At 40.6% G+C, this 16698-nt stretch overlaps 1 protein-coding gene across 8 annotated transcripts in view; it reads right to left on the bottom strand.

Annotated features, from left to right (window-relative positions):
- The window catches only part of adgrg6 (adhesion G protein-coupled receptor G6), a 116384-nt gene that overhangs the window by 57196 nt on the left and 42490 nt on the right, over positions 1–16698 (bottom strand). For 5 of the 8 annotated variants that reach the window (XM_046061041.1, XM_046061042.1, XM_046061038.1 and 2 more), the window contains exons 7-8: positions 3938–4015; positions 1789–1860 (exon numbers count right to left, since the gene is read on the bottom strand). In XM_046061041.1, coding sequence (XP_045916997.1) covers positions 1789–1860; positions 3938–4015 — 150 coding nt within the window. Of the gene's footprint in view, positions 1–1788; positions 1861–3937; positions 4016–14942; positions 14991–16698 lie in introns of all 8 variants that reach the window. The other 3 variants (XM_046061039.1, XM_046061045.1, XM_046061043.1) reach the window with 2 other exon arrangements.

Here is a 16698-nt window from a genome sequence, read left to right as displayed (position 1 = left end):
AGTCAGTTTCATTTATAGAGCCCAAAATCATCAATCAAGTCAAAGAGCTTTGCAATCTGTACAACATATGACACCCAGTGGTCTTAGAACCTTGACTCGGATAAGAAAGTCTATAAGTTCCTTGCTGTCCTGTTTTAATGATCATTTTCAATTTGCGCATAAAGAAACCTCAGGGAAAACGCCAGAAATCCAAATGAAAGTCAAAATGTCCACAAAGGTTTAAAGCTTGGCTGGGGTATCGATTAAAAACAATCGTGACAAAGGTCAATGGAAACAGATGTGCAGGAAGCATGTGACTTAAAGGTCACACAAGCTTCTGCTCCACTGAAGAAATGAAAAATCGCGCCAGACAAACACATCAGATCTCTGTGACACCCTGCTCCCATTAATTAAGTCACTTCACTTTATTATCTTCCTTCCTCCAGTGTACTCTGATTTTATTCTATCGTCCACTCTCCTCAACTTCTCCTTTTTTGCCTTCTTTCTCTTTTCAATCTTGTCTCTCATCTTCTTAGATTTTGCCTTTTTCGTCTCCTTTTCTCTTCAAACTAAGACATTAAATCTCTGGGACGGTTTGGGAGCAAGAACATGTCCGGGGCTTTGGGAAATGTGGAGGTTCTGTGGGGGGTTTGAGAGTTTCTCTTAACAACCCGTCTAGAAGTTAGGGTTAAGCAGCTTTGGGGGGGGCTGGGAAACCTCGGGGGTAGTGGAATTTTCTTAAGAAAGGAAAATCCATCATTCTGTGAAGCTTAATGGCAAGTTTGAGGAAGTGATGCTGCCAAGGTTGAGAGTTTGATTCCCACTGGGTTCATCTGTATTAAATATGTATGTAGTCGTGGAGGAAAACATCAGTTATATACATCATTCTTGGCAGTGGGTTAGGGGTTTCATTCTTTACTTCAGTGAATAATTCAAGCTATGAACACTGCCAGGGTTCATTCCCACGCGGGTCACCTATGATAATAATGTGGGCACTCGTGGTACCAAAAGGTTCTTTGGATAACAGCTTCAACTCAAAGTTTTATGCTGAAAAAAGCGTGGCTCAGAGGTTAAGGAAAGAACGCATGGACGTGAAATGAGCTTTAGACTGTGTTGATGCAGCTGTATTGTAGAACAGTGGTTCCCCAGTTATCCTTGAGAGGTCTCCAGAGACTCCCCAGCAAAAAGGGGAACAATTTATTTTCACTATAATTCCATTTATAAGTAACACATTGACTGAAAGTATTTTGGCTACGGGTTTCATACACTTTCTGTAACAAAACATCTAAAAGCAAAAATCCTATCAGATGAGCGACCCTCGGACGAAATCTTATCAAATGGGGTCCAGTCTGAGAACCACTGTTGTAGAAGACTTACAGTATATATTTGAAACAAACCGTGTCGTGCAAGCGATGAACTAAACTGAACAACAAAACTACCAGAAGCTGCAAGAAATGGTAGGTAGGGTTTACAGACAAATGAGTTTTGGGGGAAGTTGTTCAAGAAAACAGTCCGCAGAACTGATGGCAGATGGATGAGGTATACATGTGAGAAGGGAAACCTCTGCAAGAAGAAAAGAAATAAAAGAAGTTTCTACCAACCCTCTGCTCCCAGTGAGTATGATGTGGTGTTTATAAGATTGGTATGTATCTATATTATAACCGGTGTGAAAGTTAACATAGACATCTAGCTTACATTTAATATTGTTTCAACTCCATTTAAATATTTCAGTGTAAAACAAGATTAGAAATTAGATTTAACCCAAATGTCTCTCAGTGTCTTCAGCCCTCGTGTGTTTATTTTTCCTACCTGGGCAGCCCAATCCAGAGGGGTTACAGCTGACAGTGAGTGGGACTGGTGTGCTGATGGATGGGGAGACACCTTTGGGGAGGGGAGGGAAGATTAAAAGACAAAAAGGTTAATCAGTTAAAAATGATTAGGGGACGTGGTTTTACTTTTGGGACATGTTAGCAAGAAATGTCATGTATTTAATGCACTGACATTCATTTCAGTGCCTTCAGACACAGCTCTGGGGGTGATGCAGCAGCACACAAAATTCAATTAAATATTTGATGTCAGTTGGTTAATTTTACGTTGTATTTATAAATTGCTGGATACTTACATGTATGACTCATCAAATCAAACCCTCACATTGTTTAACTGAATGAAAATATAGCCTGATAATCAGAGACAGCCCAGAGATGTGGGCAGCTTTTTAAAATGTCTGGAACCACGGTAGATTTTTTTTTACTCCAAAATAGCATTTTTTGATTCAGGCCAGATGAAAATATTTGATATTACAGAGAACATGGAGTCAAGATGTTAATGTGGCTAAGAGTCCATAGCTATGCTACTGACTCAGGGAGCTAAATGCTAACGTCAGTGACAATGATGACGTCAATAACTATGCTAGTATGCTGAGGTCAAGCAAGTATAATTGTTACCGTGTTCACCATCTTAGTTTAGCATATTAGCGTGCTAAAAGTTGCTACTGAGCACAGAATGGGAATGGCATTAGTTTTGCCAGAAAATAAAAAATGGCAAAAACTATTTCCGCTTGCTTGCTCGAAGTGGTTTTTGTCTTTTTTCAAAAAGAGTTAATGGGCTAAGATGAAAACACCTTTGCCGAATAAGTTCTCTTTTTGTTGCAGAATGAGTTCTGATGTTGAACATCTACCTCACATGCCCAAAGATTTTCCACCTCTCTCCATTTTTATCAGATCCATGGTTTTTCGGTCCATGCGAATGGTTTTGTTTCTGATTTGCAACCTCTAGCCTACTTTTGTGCATGCATAACATCAACTTCTGACAAAACTACACTTTGCGTAGCCCGGTTTATTCGCTCCAAACCGGCTGATGGGAACATGCCTAATTCGCATTTTCTTTTTGCTCTCTTTTTTGTGGCATTTTAAAGGTTCGTTAAAAAGTCGCTTACAATTAGATGGAAACATGGCCAGCCAATCAGCAACAGGTAACAGTGGATTAGACACATGCCTTTGGTGTGGGAGATCTGGGTTCGATTCCCACCCAGATATCTACCAATGCGTCCCTAGCAAGACAATTAACCCCTAGTTACTCCAGAGGCGTGCGACCTCTGCCATGCACAGCAATATATATTTTTCCACCCGAGATCCGTTATCACGGCAGCAGGTGAGCCGCTCGCTTGTTAATGACGCAGCCTGTCAAACAACTCAAACAGACCCCCCCATGCCATCGTCCCAACCTTACTGACAATTGCGATTAATCGCAAGAAAATCATGCGATTAATCGCGATTAAAAATTTTAATCGTTGCCCTAACTATCCATCCTTCCATCCGTCCATCGTCAACCGCTTATCCTGCGTACAGGGGGGCACCAGGGCGCAAGGCAGGGTACACCCTGGACAGGTCGCCAGTCCATCGCAGGGTCCTAATTATTATTATTATTATTAAGATTAAGATTGTAAAGAAAAAAAGAAGTTATATGACAAGGCAAGGGTGAAGCACCATGTCAACATCGGTGCAGCATTTCTAAGCTGGAGAAACCGACCAAAGTTTGCTGTGTTTCTGCTCGATCGGTGAGTTTGCTAACTTTTGTGATGGCTGAGCCCAACTGGTTAGGGTTTGCAGCAGCAGTAGTCTAACCCACAACCGAGATAAGGAGCAGTTACATCAGTCATGTGCTGTCTGTTTGCAAACGGTTTTATGACCCGCTTAGCTTCTGATACAAACTTATCGTCCTGTTCTCAGTCACTGTGTTGTTGTGAAAACTATTTAAAATATCTCTAGCTAGTTTTTTTCACTTCGTTATGCACGTTAGGGTCATTTGTTTCTTTATCATATTATAATATGACTTAGGCGTTGGCTTAGATACGTATATATGTTGCTTCAATGTATTCTGTATTTAAATATTGCCAGACTGGTTCTCAGCACTTTCTACAGAACTGCAAAAACATGATGTCTTTTTAAGGCTAACTTACCCAGGCCCAGCAGGCGCCGTAGATACTGCCAAAATGTTATTTCATCAGGGACACTTCTGCGGCGCTTCGGAAGGAGCACTGAAGGGAGAGGTGAGTTTGTTTGGGTTGAGTTTAAATATCAACAATCTTTGTCCAGAATCGCAAAGATTCCTTTTAAGGGATTACCAGAGACAGCAGGATCCATGTGTGTATAGAAGTTTATGCCAATCCATCTATGAGACACTGAGCTATTACACAGGGTAACTTTGAGCTTTTGGTGATGCTAAAGGAAAGGTCAGCGGCTCACCAGAGTCAGTAGGATTTATCCTCTAAGGGTCATGACTATCTGAACCAATTGTCTTTTAAATAGTTGCTCCTTAATAATAATAATAATAATCCTTCAAATAGTTGCTCAGACGTTTCAGTCTGGACCACAGTGGTGGAGCAACAGACCGAGTGACATCTACCAGCATAGCTAAAAATTGATAACAGCAAGAGAAGAACACTAAAAACCTGATGTTAATTGTCATGATTTGATATTAAAACTTTAGCCATACTGTGTTTGATTTGTCACATTTCGCAATCACATTACATACATGTTTGGTGAAATACTTAGGTCTTAAAATGTACACGAAGCGGCCATGTTTTTATATTCAGGTACGTGTTCATTAAACTTCTTATCCTGTTCAGGTTTTTTGGTGAAGTGGAGCCTATCCCAGCGTGCATCGGACAAGAGCTGGAGTACACCCTGGATAAATAAAGTGATCATTTGTTTGTCAAAATGTTTGCTGAATCTCTGACATTCTGCATTTTAAGAAACTTTCTCACACTATGTTTTGATTGCATGCAGATTTCCAATCAATCAGACTGTGTGGGTTGTGGTGGAACACAGATTGGCTGCTCTCAGGGATCAAATTCCTGATGTTTTATTTCAGGGACAGTACGTCTAACCAACTGTGCGCTTAAAGCAGCCAAAAACCAAGCACACGTCAAGCACTTTGGCCATTTGAAATGTAATCCCGAGCCTGGCTCCGTCCCACACATACTGTATATTCACAGGCCTACAGAGGGAGTGGGAGAACGGGCAGGCGGTGAAAGCAGAGACACAAACGCACACTGTAGCAGAAGGAATGTGTTCAAGTGAATGTCAGCAAATCACCTCAGTGATCAGCCGTGAAGAAGCAGGAATTCAGTAATCGTGGCTGGCATGCGGTTCAAAAGAGGTGAGAAGGGCTAAGGACTGTGCCCTGTCACAATCCACCTTTCCCTCCATCTCTACTCTCCTTTCTCTCTTTCAAGAACCGCTCACTCTCTTCCCTGACTCTCGTTTCTCGACCTCTTCTTGCCTTTCTGCCACCCTCACCTCGTTATTTCTTGCATGCTCCTCATGAATTAGGTGGTGCTGGATGGTTAGGGACTACTTAAGGGTACTGCTGCTGGTGGACAAACCATTAACTTATGCATTATTTTTTCCCCACCAGATCTTTGACAGCTCTTTTCTGCCCCCTACTCTGGCTCTGATTGGCTAACCCTAACTACACATAACCTTAACCAACCGAATCAACCGAGGCAATGAATACTAGACAACCAGAGGCAGAATTGCGGAAAATCTGGTGGGGATAACAAATAACGGCCACAATAGCCCACCAGCCAAGCTAGCTAGCTTAGTTGCTAACTACACAATATTTTGAGGAAATAGGAAAGTTGAGAAGCAAAAAAGAAAGATGCATTTGTATAATTTACTGGCTCATGATTGACCTGAAAGGTCAACATTGCAAAGATGATTGCTCGACAGTGTATGCTAAAGTGCTGAATAACAATAAAGATTTTACTTTCGTCTAAGATTAGCGTAGGGAACAATAAGTTTATTCAACGTCACGCCTCTTTTATTGAGCACTTATCCTGCTCCTGCAGAGCCGCGTTAGCTCCTATATCAAACTGAATGATGCGACACAGCTAACATATCTTCCTCTGTTTTGTACTCTTGAGCTCATGGTGGCCTCAAAGTCCAGGGGTCTCATTTATAAAACTGTGCGTAGAAACCTCACTAAAAGTGTGCGTGCGCCAAAAAATATTCAGACTGCGTACGCACACCTGTAAGCAAGTTCCCTTTATAAACCACAATCAACTTGAAATGTGGTGCATGTGAGGGAGCTCAATCTCCGACCCTTCAAACGCCCATAGTTGCCTAAATGGTCGGTGAAACGCCTAATATTAATACGTACTGACTGCAGGAAGAAAAGGAGGCAAATTCTGACAGAGAAGCTACAAAACGAGATTTAACTCAGTGTGACCCTGACGTTCCCTTTGGTGAAGCTGAAGCATGTTGTTTGGTGGTTAAAAAACGCACTTTCACGCAACGCTTGTGCACCAGAGGAGCACCGGAGCTCCACCCCTTTATAACCGATCTGCAGGAAGGGGCCTCCCTTTTGAGTAGTGACATCACTGACACACACAAGACTGGATGACCCAGGTACTAATTTAGCGCATCACATCACATCCACACGATGGCGCTCAGCGTTTGGGTCATAAGGAAACGAACATGAACAATACATGAAACTATGCTCTCGAATTTGCTCGACTGACGCACTGAAAACGGCATCAGTTTAAATGTAATTTATCCTCCTGTTCACCATGTTTATGAGAATAAATTCAATGCATCCATGTAGGCCTATTAATTAATATGATTCCTGATTAAACTGTCCAACATGTGTGAGGTGTTCTTTTGCAGAAACGGAATCTACGTTTGTGTTTATTATCCTCAGTCATGGTTCTTTTACTGTGCCGCAAATTATGTTAAATTACGTTTTTTTTTATTGCGCACTTCAGGTAATATTTTGATTTATTTTACACAATAGTAGGCCTATTCATTTCAAGCAGTTTCATCCTTCTGCCATGTGAGTCGCCGTTTCTCTTTTCTCCTCTTTATGTGCGTACGCATGGTTCAGAGTTTACTTACCGGACGCACATTTTCCCGTCAAGTTTGTTTTTTATAGATCACAGCCTTTGCTTGGGAAGTGGCGTCCGCACGTTTCCAGCCCTGCAGCGTTTATAAATGAGACCCCAGGCCTTCTTGAGATGATTCGAAACTAGTCAACAGGGTGAATTGGCACAAAGTCGAAGATCACCAAAGTTGAACTCTACATAAAAGCTGAGCGCAGATTTACTAATTCTTTCAACTTCCACTTGGTGTTCACTGGGAACATTCCCAAATTCTTCACACTAACAAGCACAATTAATAATAGTAATTAAATTATAGCTTTTCAAATTCACGCTTAATGATGTCGTGACAACTTGTGGGCTAGTTGGCGAGCTACCTCTCAGGTGATAACTAGCTGGCTGGTAACACTGTAGTAGTAGCCAGTGTGTATCTGGTGTGTTTCTCTTTGGATTATGTCGAGAACCGGCCAACCAATCGACCTCACACGTGGCGGGTGTGTTGTTAAATTTGGACATGAGACACATTTAGAATTGATAAACTTACAGTTCATTACAGCGCGATACGCCAGTGGGGGCGGGGCATCTATGCTGCGATGTGGTAGTGAATTCCTACAACTGAGTTATCGTCATCACGCAGGTTAGATATATGTTAGAAACTTTTATAAACTGCTATACAAACATTTCCCAGAGAAGCTCCCCTGTTTACTGGGAGAAATGCCAGAATGCCAAATCATTGCAGCAAAATATTTCTCCTCATGCCACGAACTGAGGGCAACCAGTGGAAACTCAGACTAGACCAAATATATTGAATAATATATAATTATTATTTTCGTTGTTTGTTACTTTTTTTTTTTGTCTATTAATATATATATTAATATTTATTTATATTAATTTTTTATAGTTTATTTGAATTTTTTAATACACACGCACACACTTTTATTGTTTTTGTTTTATTTATTTTATTTTATTTATTTGATGAACCATATGAATTGAATTCACAACACACACAAACATATTACTATTTTATTTATTTATTTTTAATATTTATTTATTTTTCACAGACACAAACATGCTTACTATTTTATTTATCTATTTTTATTTTTAATATTTATTTTTATTTATTTATTTTTTCACACACACAAACACTCACTTTTACTGTTTTATTTATTTGTTTTAATTTTTAATATTTTATTAAAAATTTTTAACACACACACACTTTTATTGTTTTGGGGTTTTTTTGTTTTTATTTTATTTATTTGATGAACATATGAATTGAATTCACAACACAAACAAACATGCTTACTATTTTATTTATTCATTTTTATTTTTAATATTTATTTTTATTTTTTTTCACACACACAAACACACACTTTTACTGTTTTATTTACTTTATTTAATGAACTGTACGAAAAGATTTGTTCTTCTGTAATTTATTTGTAGCTTCGGCAATATTGTTGTTTTACATTCATGCCAATAAGCAGGATTGAACTGATGTGTTGAAAAGGTGTTGGAAGAGTTTTATGAAGTTCTAAGGAAGTGCTGAATATATAGTGGTATCGACCAACGCGAAAGCTCTCCGCGGATTTAGCTCACCTCCATGAGCGAATCCTGTGATGATTCCACTGAAATGAACTGATTTCGATCTGACATTTCACTATTATAAATGCTGGTGTGGTCGGGTCCCCTTCTTCCTCTCCAGCGCTCCTCCTCACATACGCCTTCAACCCCTCCTTTATTCCCTTCCTCTTCCTGATCACTCTCCTCTTCTTTTACTTACCCCTCTTCTGTTCTACTTCCTCACTCTCCTTTCTTCACCTTGCTCTCTCTCTCTCTTCATATCCCTTCCTTTTCTCTTCCTCTCTCATTTTTTCACCTTCCTCTTGTTCTCTCCATTCTGCTCTTGTCCTCCGTTATCTTCCTGTGAGCAGCATGTTGTGATTAGGGAAAATGAATGCCGCCTTTGTGCTGCTCTGCTGGTTTACCGAGCTCTTTAACAGGAGAAGGTGTTGGCCAGGATGGACGTAGACAAAGCAAACTATCAATAATAATGAGCTATAATTAGTCTAATCATTCAGCTCCAGGTAGCAGAGTAAAATCAACTGTCATACTGGCAAAATGTGTATTTTATCTGCAAGAAGAGAGGCACACACGGCCATGTTTTACTGTTTATTTCTTTGCTAAAATGACTAAACATTCACTCATATTAAGCCTGTTTGAGAACTATTTGAATTTCAGAGCAATAATAAGAAGAGTAATGTGTCAAAGTAAAAGTGTTCAGAATGCAAACGACAGAAAAAATAAGTAATGAGAAACACGTTTCCCTTTCAGTCTAAATAAAAACATGTATTTTCCAGCCAGTCTGTTTCCTCTGTATGTCTTTATCAGGGTGTCACGGTGTTGATAGCTGCTGATAAACTATAATTAATCTAATGACTCAACACCAGGCAGCGAGCGATAATTCACTGTCATTACTGGGAAAAACATGTTTATTATTTACAGGGAGAGAAGCTTTTACAGTTTAATAATATTCTGCAGCATTTTTACATAAACTAACAGTTGACACTTGCAATAACACTGTGGCTTTTTCACCAGTACCCAGTGTATTAAGCTTTTCCATTTGCTGTCTCCTAACACACAGCGCATGGATGGATTTAAGTGGGAAAATATCTCGTTCTGAACTGGCAAAGACAGACCAGGATTAAGATTCTCCCTTTGCCTGGCAGGGTCATGGATGCATTAAAGGGACCCTGCGGAGCTTTTGACCACTAGTAGCAACATGGAGCAATGTTTCTAAGAGTGGGTCCCACCTGAATGCAAACATAACTTTTATCTTACGTGTGCAAGAAGAAAAAAAGCTCCACAGGGTACCTCTTAAAGTAAGGGAGGTTTTAATGGACGATGCAGAGGCTAAGCAGAGTTCATTACAGCCATGGAGGGTTTTATCCCACATGTACCATGAACCATGCCAACAAAATGTGGGCAGTTTTTATTGGAGCTACTTTCTACTGAAATTTCTTTTTTGTTTTCTCTTGTGCTTTGAGTGAATGGTCCTTTAAGTTAAAAATGTTTACAGCAAAACTAGCATTTACTGAATATCTCTAAGTTTCAGCGCTCTGTGCAGAGCTGACGGCCTTTCCAAAGTTCGAGCTACACGTTGTTGAGGTTCAGTTTTTACTTTTTGAAAGGATCTCTTACATGTCAGGGCTTACAGTTATGTCCAACATTTCTTTTAGTAATAACAATAGTGTACTCTGTGAGTACGAACACAACTGCAGTAAGCAAGTCAAAGTTGAAGCAGGAACGTGGTCTGTAAGCTGTCGTCCTTTTGGGGTAAAATTTGATTAAAATCAGATATTCCTTGCTTTTGAAACTATTTTCACCAGGTAAATTGACCTGTTTTTACTTCCCATATGAATCTTTTGTAAATTTTACTTCATCATACTTCCCTAGGTTGCTTGTATGTTTTATGTAAAGCACTTTAAAACGCCTTGTTGTTCAAATGTACAATACAAATACATTTAGCTGACGCTTTTATCCAAAGCGTATTACAATTGCTATATATGTCAGAGGTCGCACGCCTCTGGAGCAACGAGGGGTTAAGTGTCTTGCTCAGGGTCACATTGGTGGATGTGTCACAGTGGGGGATTGAACCCAGGTCTCTCACACCAAAGGCATAGTCACTTCCCCATCACCAGCCCCGAAACTTGCCCTGCCTGTAAAGAACAGTTTAGGTATTAATTTTACTGTTCGCCTCTGTTTTATCTTCAGGTTTCCAACCTGACTGCTCACATGTTCCTAAATCTCACAGGTTTTTTTTTTGGTACTGATAAAGAACTACCGAGAACAGAGCTGTAAGAAAAGCAAATTATCCTTCTCAGGGGCTGAGACTGAAAGGCACCATCACAAAGTCTGTGTGTTTAGTTGTCCATCTTTCCCCTCCGGCATCAATAAGATGAATATACACGTTTTAGCCTACACAACCGTTCCTTAACGCACTCGTAGAGCTCGGCTGGCGTCCGGCGACAGCTCTTTCTCTCCATCAACAGCAGCCTCATTACCAGACCAAGATCAAAGAGCAACATAAACATGGCTTCAAATGGTCCAGAGTGCTTTTGTAGCCTCGTAAAAGGAAAACAACATTTTCATGGTAAACAAAATCAAGCGCACCTCGCTGTGCGGAAAGAAAAGGGAGTGTGAAATGTACTTTGAAGCTGAGGGGAAATCGTTTACTGCAGAGCCTGGATGTCCTGTCAACGACTGCAAAACCAGGTACAAAACATGAACAGGATTTCATTTTTAATTTGAGCATACATTCATTGTGACGAAGACTAATAAAAGTGAATATTGCAGCAGCCCATTAAAGTTAAAGATTTTCTTTTAATTTCCGTTAAAGCCACTCAGGTGAAAGTGTTTTATAGCCGTCCTTTCATCTCTTGCCAGGAGACTGAACAAACACTGACAATACCAACGACGATCATTTAGACTTGGTCTCACGTGACTCCGACGACCACAACTACTGTCGTTACAACAGCCAGGACGAACCGGCGGTATCGCTTTGATAACGACCCCACAGAGGGTCTACCTTCCTTGGATATTTAGTCTACACCGTTCGACAGGAAGCAGAAAGAGAAACCCGGTCTCAGTACCAGAGTTGTCACTCGAAGGATTTGGAGATTCAGAGGCAACATTAGGTACTATAACATATTTAATGTTGCGTACATGTGTGTATAAAGTGTAAATCGCAAATGAATTCAGTTTGAAGAATTGTTAAGGGTGCTTGAACCATAGGCTACATGTAAATCCTATGGCTGCAAACTATTCCAACTATTTTTATTGTGTCTTTTATGCATCCCTGTATTGTTTTTTATTTGCAGTTTTCCACAGTTTTTCTTTTTAAATACTACTTTGCCATACCCGTCTTGCTCACAGCTCAGCAAAGACCCAATTTGATCATTAAGGCCCTTTATGAAAAATGCGTCTCCAGGACTTTGGCCAAGCAGCATATAGGAACATAACTGGATTTCATTAAACACAGTAAAGGAAATAAGTCTCAAAGCCATGAGAGAGAGAAAAACAATACTCCGTCAGCCAGCAGCAGCAGCAGCAGCCGCAGCCATGAAACTTCCATTACGGAAGAACGGAAAATGTCAAAGTTTGTGGGCTCTCAGGCTGTAAACTTGCCTGTCAAAACAGCTTCATGTATGACCTTCTCTATCTGGTCTGATCATCCCTGGAGCTCTTTAAACCTCCATGTTAAAGGAGCTCAAAGGCTAAAACACAACATTTCTGTGTGTTTCTCCACAGCACGTCCCTGTTTCTGCTCACTGGATACTTTCACACGGTCTCTTTGTGCACATGATGTTTATGTGTATTTACCTGAATGCGATTGTGTACTTATCTTATATCTGTCACCCTTATTTGAACCTTCTGCACCCAAACAAAAACCTGTGAACTGTTGGTGACATCAGATCATTTAATCCCTGAGCGGCAGAGTCGATACATCACCTTTCGTTCTACAAACTAATCTTCTGTTTCTGTTTCCAGCTGCTGTCTCCCCCTCAGGCGTCAATTAAGCTCATCTCATCTTTATTTATTACTAATTCTGTAATAAATGCAGACCTGCATGTCTGGAGAGTCATGTGTGCCACTATTTCTGCTGTCTGTCAAATATCTTGCTTATTTAGGCCAAACAGTCCTTCACAAGACCCGAGCTTTACGGTGATGTCTTCAAATTGACTTCTTTTGTCCGACCAACAGTCCAAAAACCAAAGACATTGAGTTTACAATGATATCACAAAGGGCAACGCAGCAAATCCTCACACCAGAGAAGCTGGAATCAGAGAATACTTTCAGTTATGGGTCAGGATTGAGAACAACCTCGGGGTTGCCAGTCTGTGAAAAGTCTTTTACTTCAAAGATTGTTTGACCACTTATTTAAGGAGAAGGCTGCAGACCAAAGGCTAGATATGATTCACAGTCTGGTGATGTTAGCGTATCAGGAATGAAACATTTTACTTAGTTAACAGAGACCAGATCAAGGCCCTTTGAACTGCCTGGATGGAGTTAGCAGCAGAAGTATGTGTCCATGTGAGTGTGTGTGTTTGTGGTGTTCAGGCTGTGTGTCGGTGGTCTTCAGCAGGGCCTCTTTGATGAAGCAGTCAATCTCTAAGCTGCTGCAGACCCTGAACACAACACGCGGAGCTCTTTTAACTCCTGACCTGCTTACAGAACTCAGGGTGTTTGATTTTTGTGTTTACTTTTATCAAAACCTGCTGAAAACACTTCAGTCTGTCTGACAGCAGACTCCTCTTATATATAGGTGAAAATTTAACTTCGGCTCATTTGGTCCAGAAGCCACTGAATCACCTCACTGAGGCGATAAAATCAAACCTCCCAAATGAGCTTAAACACCCTAAATATGTAAACTTCTACAGTCCTGTCTCAGCTGTCCAGGCGGCCACCATCACAGGCTGCATAAAAACAATGTCTAATCACGCTGCTACTGAAAGGAAAAAGAAACTGTAAAGAAATGTTGTGTTTTAGCTGTAGATGCGTTTACTGACCACCACTAACCATGACAAGTATCCTGATCTAAGGGTCCTGGATTTAAGTTCTTTTTATCTTGTGCCTGCATTGTGATCGGATCTCAAAATGCACATTAGGCGGACGGTCAGCAGTGTTGGGAGTAATTACAGTAATGTATTGCTTTTTGCTGTAACGCAGTAATATAATGCATTACTACAAAAGAAATTGGTAATATTATACCTGTTACAATCTCAGCAAAGTGCGTCACAACGCATTTTAACCCGCAATTAAGAGGTGTTTTGTTTTTTTAATAATTCACCAACACGAGAAACTTTTCGGCACCAGAAAAAGTAAAAGAGTAACTTTATTTCCTGTTGCTGGAATCCGATGGTCGATACTGTAGGCAGGCGGAGTCAGGTGACCTTTCAACTGGTTGTTTTTTTCTTATCAAGAAAAAGAAAGGTACAGGTATATAAACGGCCGCCCGGGTACATTTGGCGACCTATATTACATTTATTCATTTAGCTGACGCTTTTATCCAAAGCGACTTACGATTGCTATACATGTCAGAGGTCTCACGCCTCTGGAGCAACTGCAGGTTAAGTGTCTTGCTCAGGGACACATTGGTGGATGAGTCACAGCAGGGAATTGAACCTGGGTATCTCACAGTAAAGGCATGATTCTTATCCACTGTTCCATCACCACCATATCTTTGCATTTCGCACCTGCTGCTGCAAACGGAATCTGCTTTGATTTTGACAGTATGATACCTTCCCAGATCTCATCTCTCCAGAGGCGAAGCGCTCCTCAAAATGTTGTAACACCCCACCTGTGAGACATCTTTCATTGTAGGTTGGTTGGTGATAACCGGTTCCATTTGGTTCTTAATTGTTTAAACATTTGTCTAAAAGATCTCTCATGGAGCCTAATTTCTCTTTTATAAGGCAAATAGCAACGCAACAACAATTCTGATTGTAACTTAGATAAATATTAAATAAATAATCTATCTTATTCAGATTTAATAGGCATAATCAGCGCTGGTTTCATCAAACTCTATGAACTGTTGGCTTCTCCACCTGGAGAGCAACGACCTGTTCTAAGTTCTGTTCACATCTGTTGATACGGTCGAGTTGTTGTGTTTATATAATCTGGTAACCGCCTGTCACCTGTAGCTTTAGGGTCACAGTGCTGCACGGCCTGCATCACTTTGACAGGAAGACTTTATCTGACTGACAGCTTGCTGGAGGTGAAAACCATTTCACTCGTGTCGTCCACATGTACAGAGTGTGTGCAGCGGGATGTGGAGGCTGCTCGATGTGCATCAGAACGTGTGAATCATTGTTGTTCCTGAGTGAACATGGGGTTTAAAAACTACAATACATACAGCACAATCTTAACAAATAATTCAGTCACGAGACGTGCATAGGAAATGTTTCGTATGAGCGTACAGAAAAGTTGACATTTAAAGAGAGTTTTGCACTTTCTCATCCATGCATCACAGCTCTGTCAGCACAAGCAAATGTATACAGACATAGATTAGCAGGGTGTTAGCAGCACTCACCACTAGTTGGCGCAGCAGTGGTTAAGTGAATGCAATATGGGTAGCAGACTGTGAAGAGAAGCACAGATTAGTGGACATCAGTCAAAATAGCACCAGTTAATAAAAATGCAGGCGTTGGTCACTTTGGGAAAATCCAATCCTGTTTTTAAAAGACATGAGGTCAATTAGTCAACGAGGCAATCAGGTAATAATGGCTGGTAAATTACACACAATGAGAAAAACTGCAACAATGAATTAAAATGACGCAAGGTCAAACTATCAATTACACAGCTCATTAATGACAGGCAGAACATAAGCAATGAGTCATTCATCAGTCGTGGAATAATGGGTTGAACATGAGGCAATAGGATCTTCAGTCACCTTGTGCGTGTTCAGGTAAAAAGTACATTTATAATAAGTGAGGAATGCACTTGTATACTATCTCTACCACCCAGTTCTCCTGTTGACTCACTGCCGACTCGTCACATGTGGTCGCATGGTCGAGACCCATCGGCGTCAGTTTGTAACGCACTGGGGATCCCTACAGCGTCATAGTCCAACACAATGGGGGAAGCCCTGTTTTTGACGGTAAAGGTAGGTATGTGATATTTAACAGAAGAGACTGAGTAAGGAGGTGGATGGAAGGCCAGAACCTCGACTTTGAACCAGGAGACCGGGGTTCGTGTCCCGTGTGAAACAAAACATCAACATTAAATATTTTTATTTAAGTTCGGCGAGTTACGTAAATTGACGTGATGTAGTTATTTTAAACCGAACCATGATCCTTTCCTAACCCTAACCAAGTAGTTTTTGTGCCTAAACCTGACCTAGCGTTTTATTTTGAAAGTCTAACCGGACGTTGCATATTTGTTGTTGCTAAGCGTTGCTACCTTGACCCACGGAGCCTTAAACGTCAACAAATGACGCAAAGGGGTACCCAGGGAGTTAAAGCGACGCCAAAGGGCCCCGACCAAGCGTCACTATGTGATGAGTCGGGGGTGAGAACGTGTTGGCTGCTCAGTCTGGCCACTGATTTTATCTGCAAGTATGTTAAAACTGTACAAATCAAGGGAGTCACTTTGTGTTAAAAAGTGATGGGGACAAAATGAGCCATTTCAAAAAGTCCCCAGTGTAAATGACGCCTATGATGTAACTATATATGATAACAAAAGTCACAGCTACTATTATTGATGCTCAGGTGTTTGTGTGTCCTCTGTCTTGGATATCCACCATTAAAAATGCACATACCGATTGTCGTACAAGCTGATTTCAGTCATTTCAAAATCAGTGTGTTTAAATTTGAGGAAAGTTTTAGGCCCGTTTCTCTTCTCTACAGCAAGACAGCTGCACCTGTAGAAGTATTTATTCACCTGTTGTATTATTTAAACAATATGCATGTGAAAGTCAAATTTAAACTGAATTGGTGTTTTCTACCTTGAAGCTTAATCTTTCCTGGCGGTGCCCAAAGGCAGTTTAACACTTTTGTTTTCATGTTTAGATAAACGCTTGTACATTATCAGAAAACCAAATTGTACTTGTACCCAACTTTCACAAACTGATGCGTCTGTTATTCCATCTCGTGCGACTGTCTGGTCTATTTTTGGTAATGCACAATTTATTTTGCTTCGTTAATACTGACTTTACCTTGGTGATGTTCCCGTTAGATCAAATCCAACATACTGTATTTCAGTGCTGTGAAAAACAAGACTGACATCAAAGAGTTCAATCCTGCGTTGGTTTCGTACGTCGTACAATGTGTGTGTGAGACAGAGAGAGA

The sequence above is a fragment of the Micropterus dolomieu genome, linkage group LG10, assembly GCF_021292245.1.
Source record: "Micropterus dolomieu isolate WLL.071019.BEF.003 ecotype Adirondacks linkage group LG10, ASM2129224v1, whole genome shotgun sequence".
NCBI classification, from domain to species: domain Eukaryota; kingdom Metazoa; phylum Chordata; class Actinopteri; order Centrarchiformes; family Centrarchidae; genus Micropterus; species Micropterus dolomieu.
Note: the sequence above shows the minus strand (reverse complement) of the source record. Positions and strands in the feature narration are given on the sequence as shown.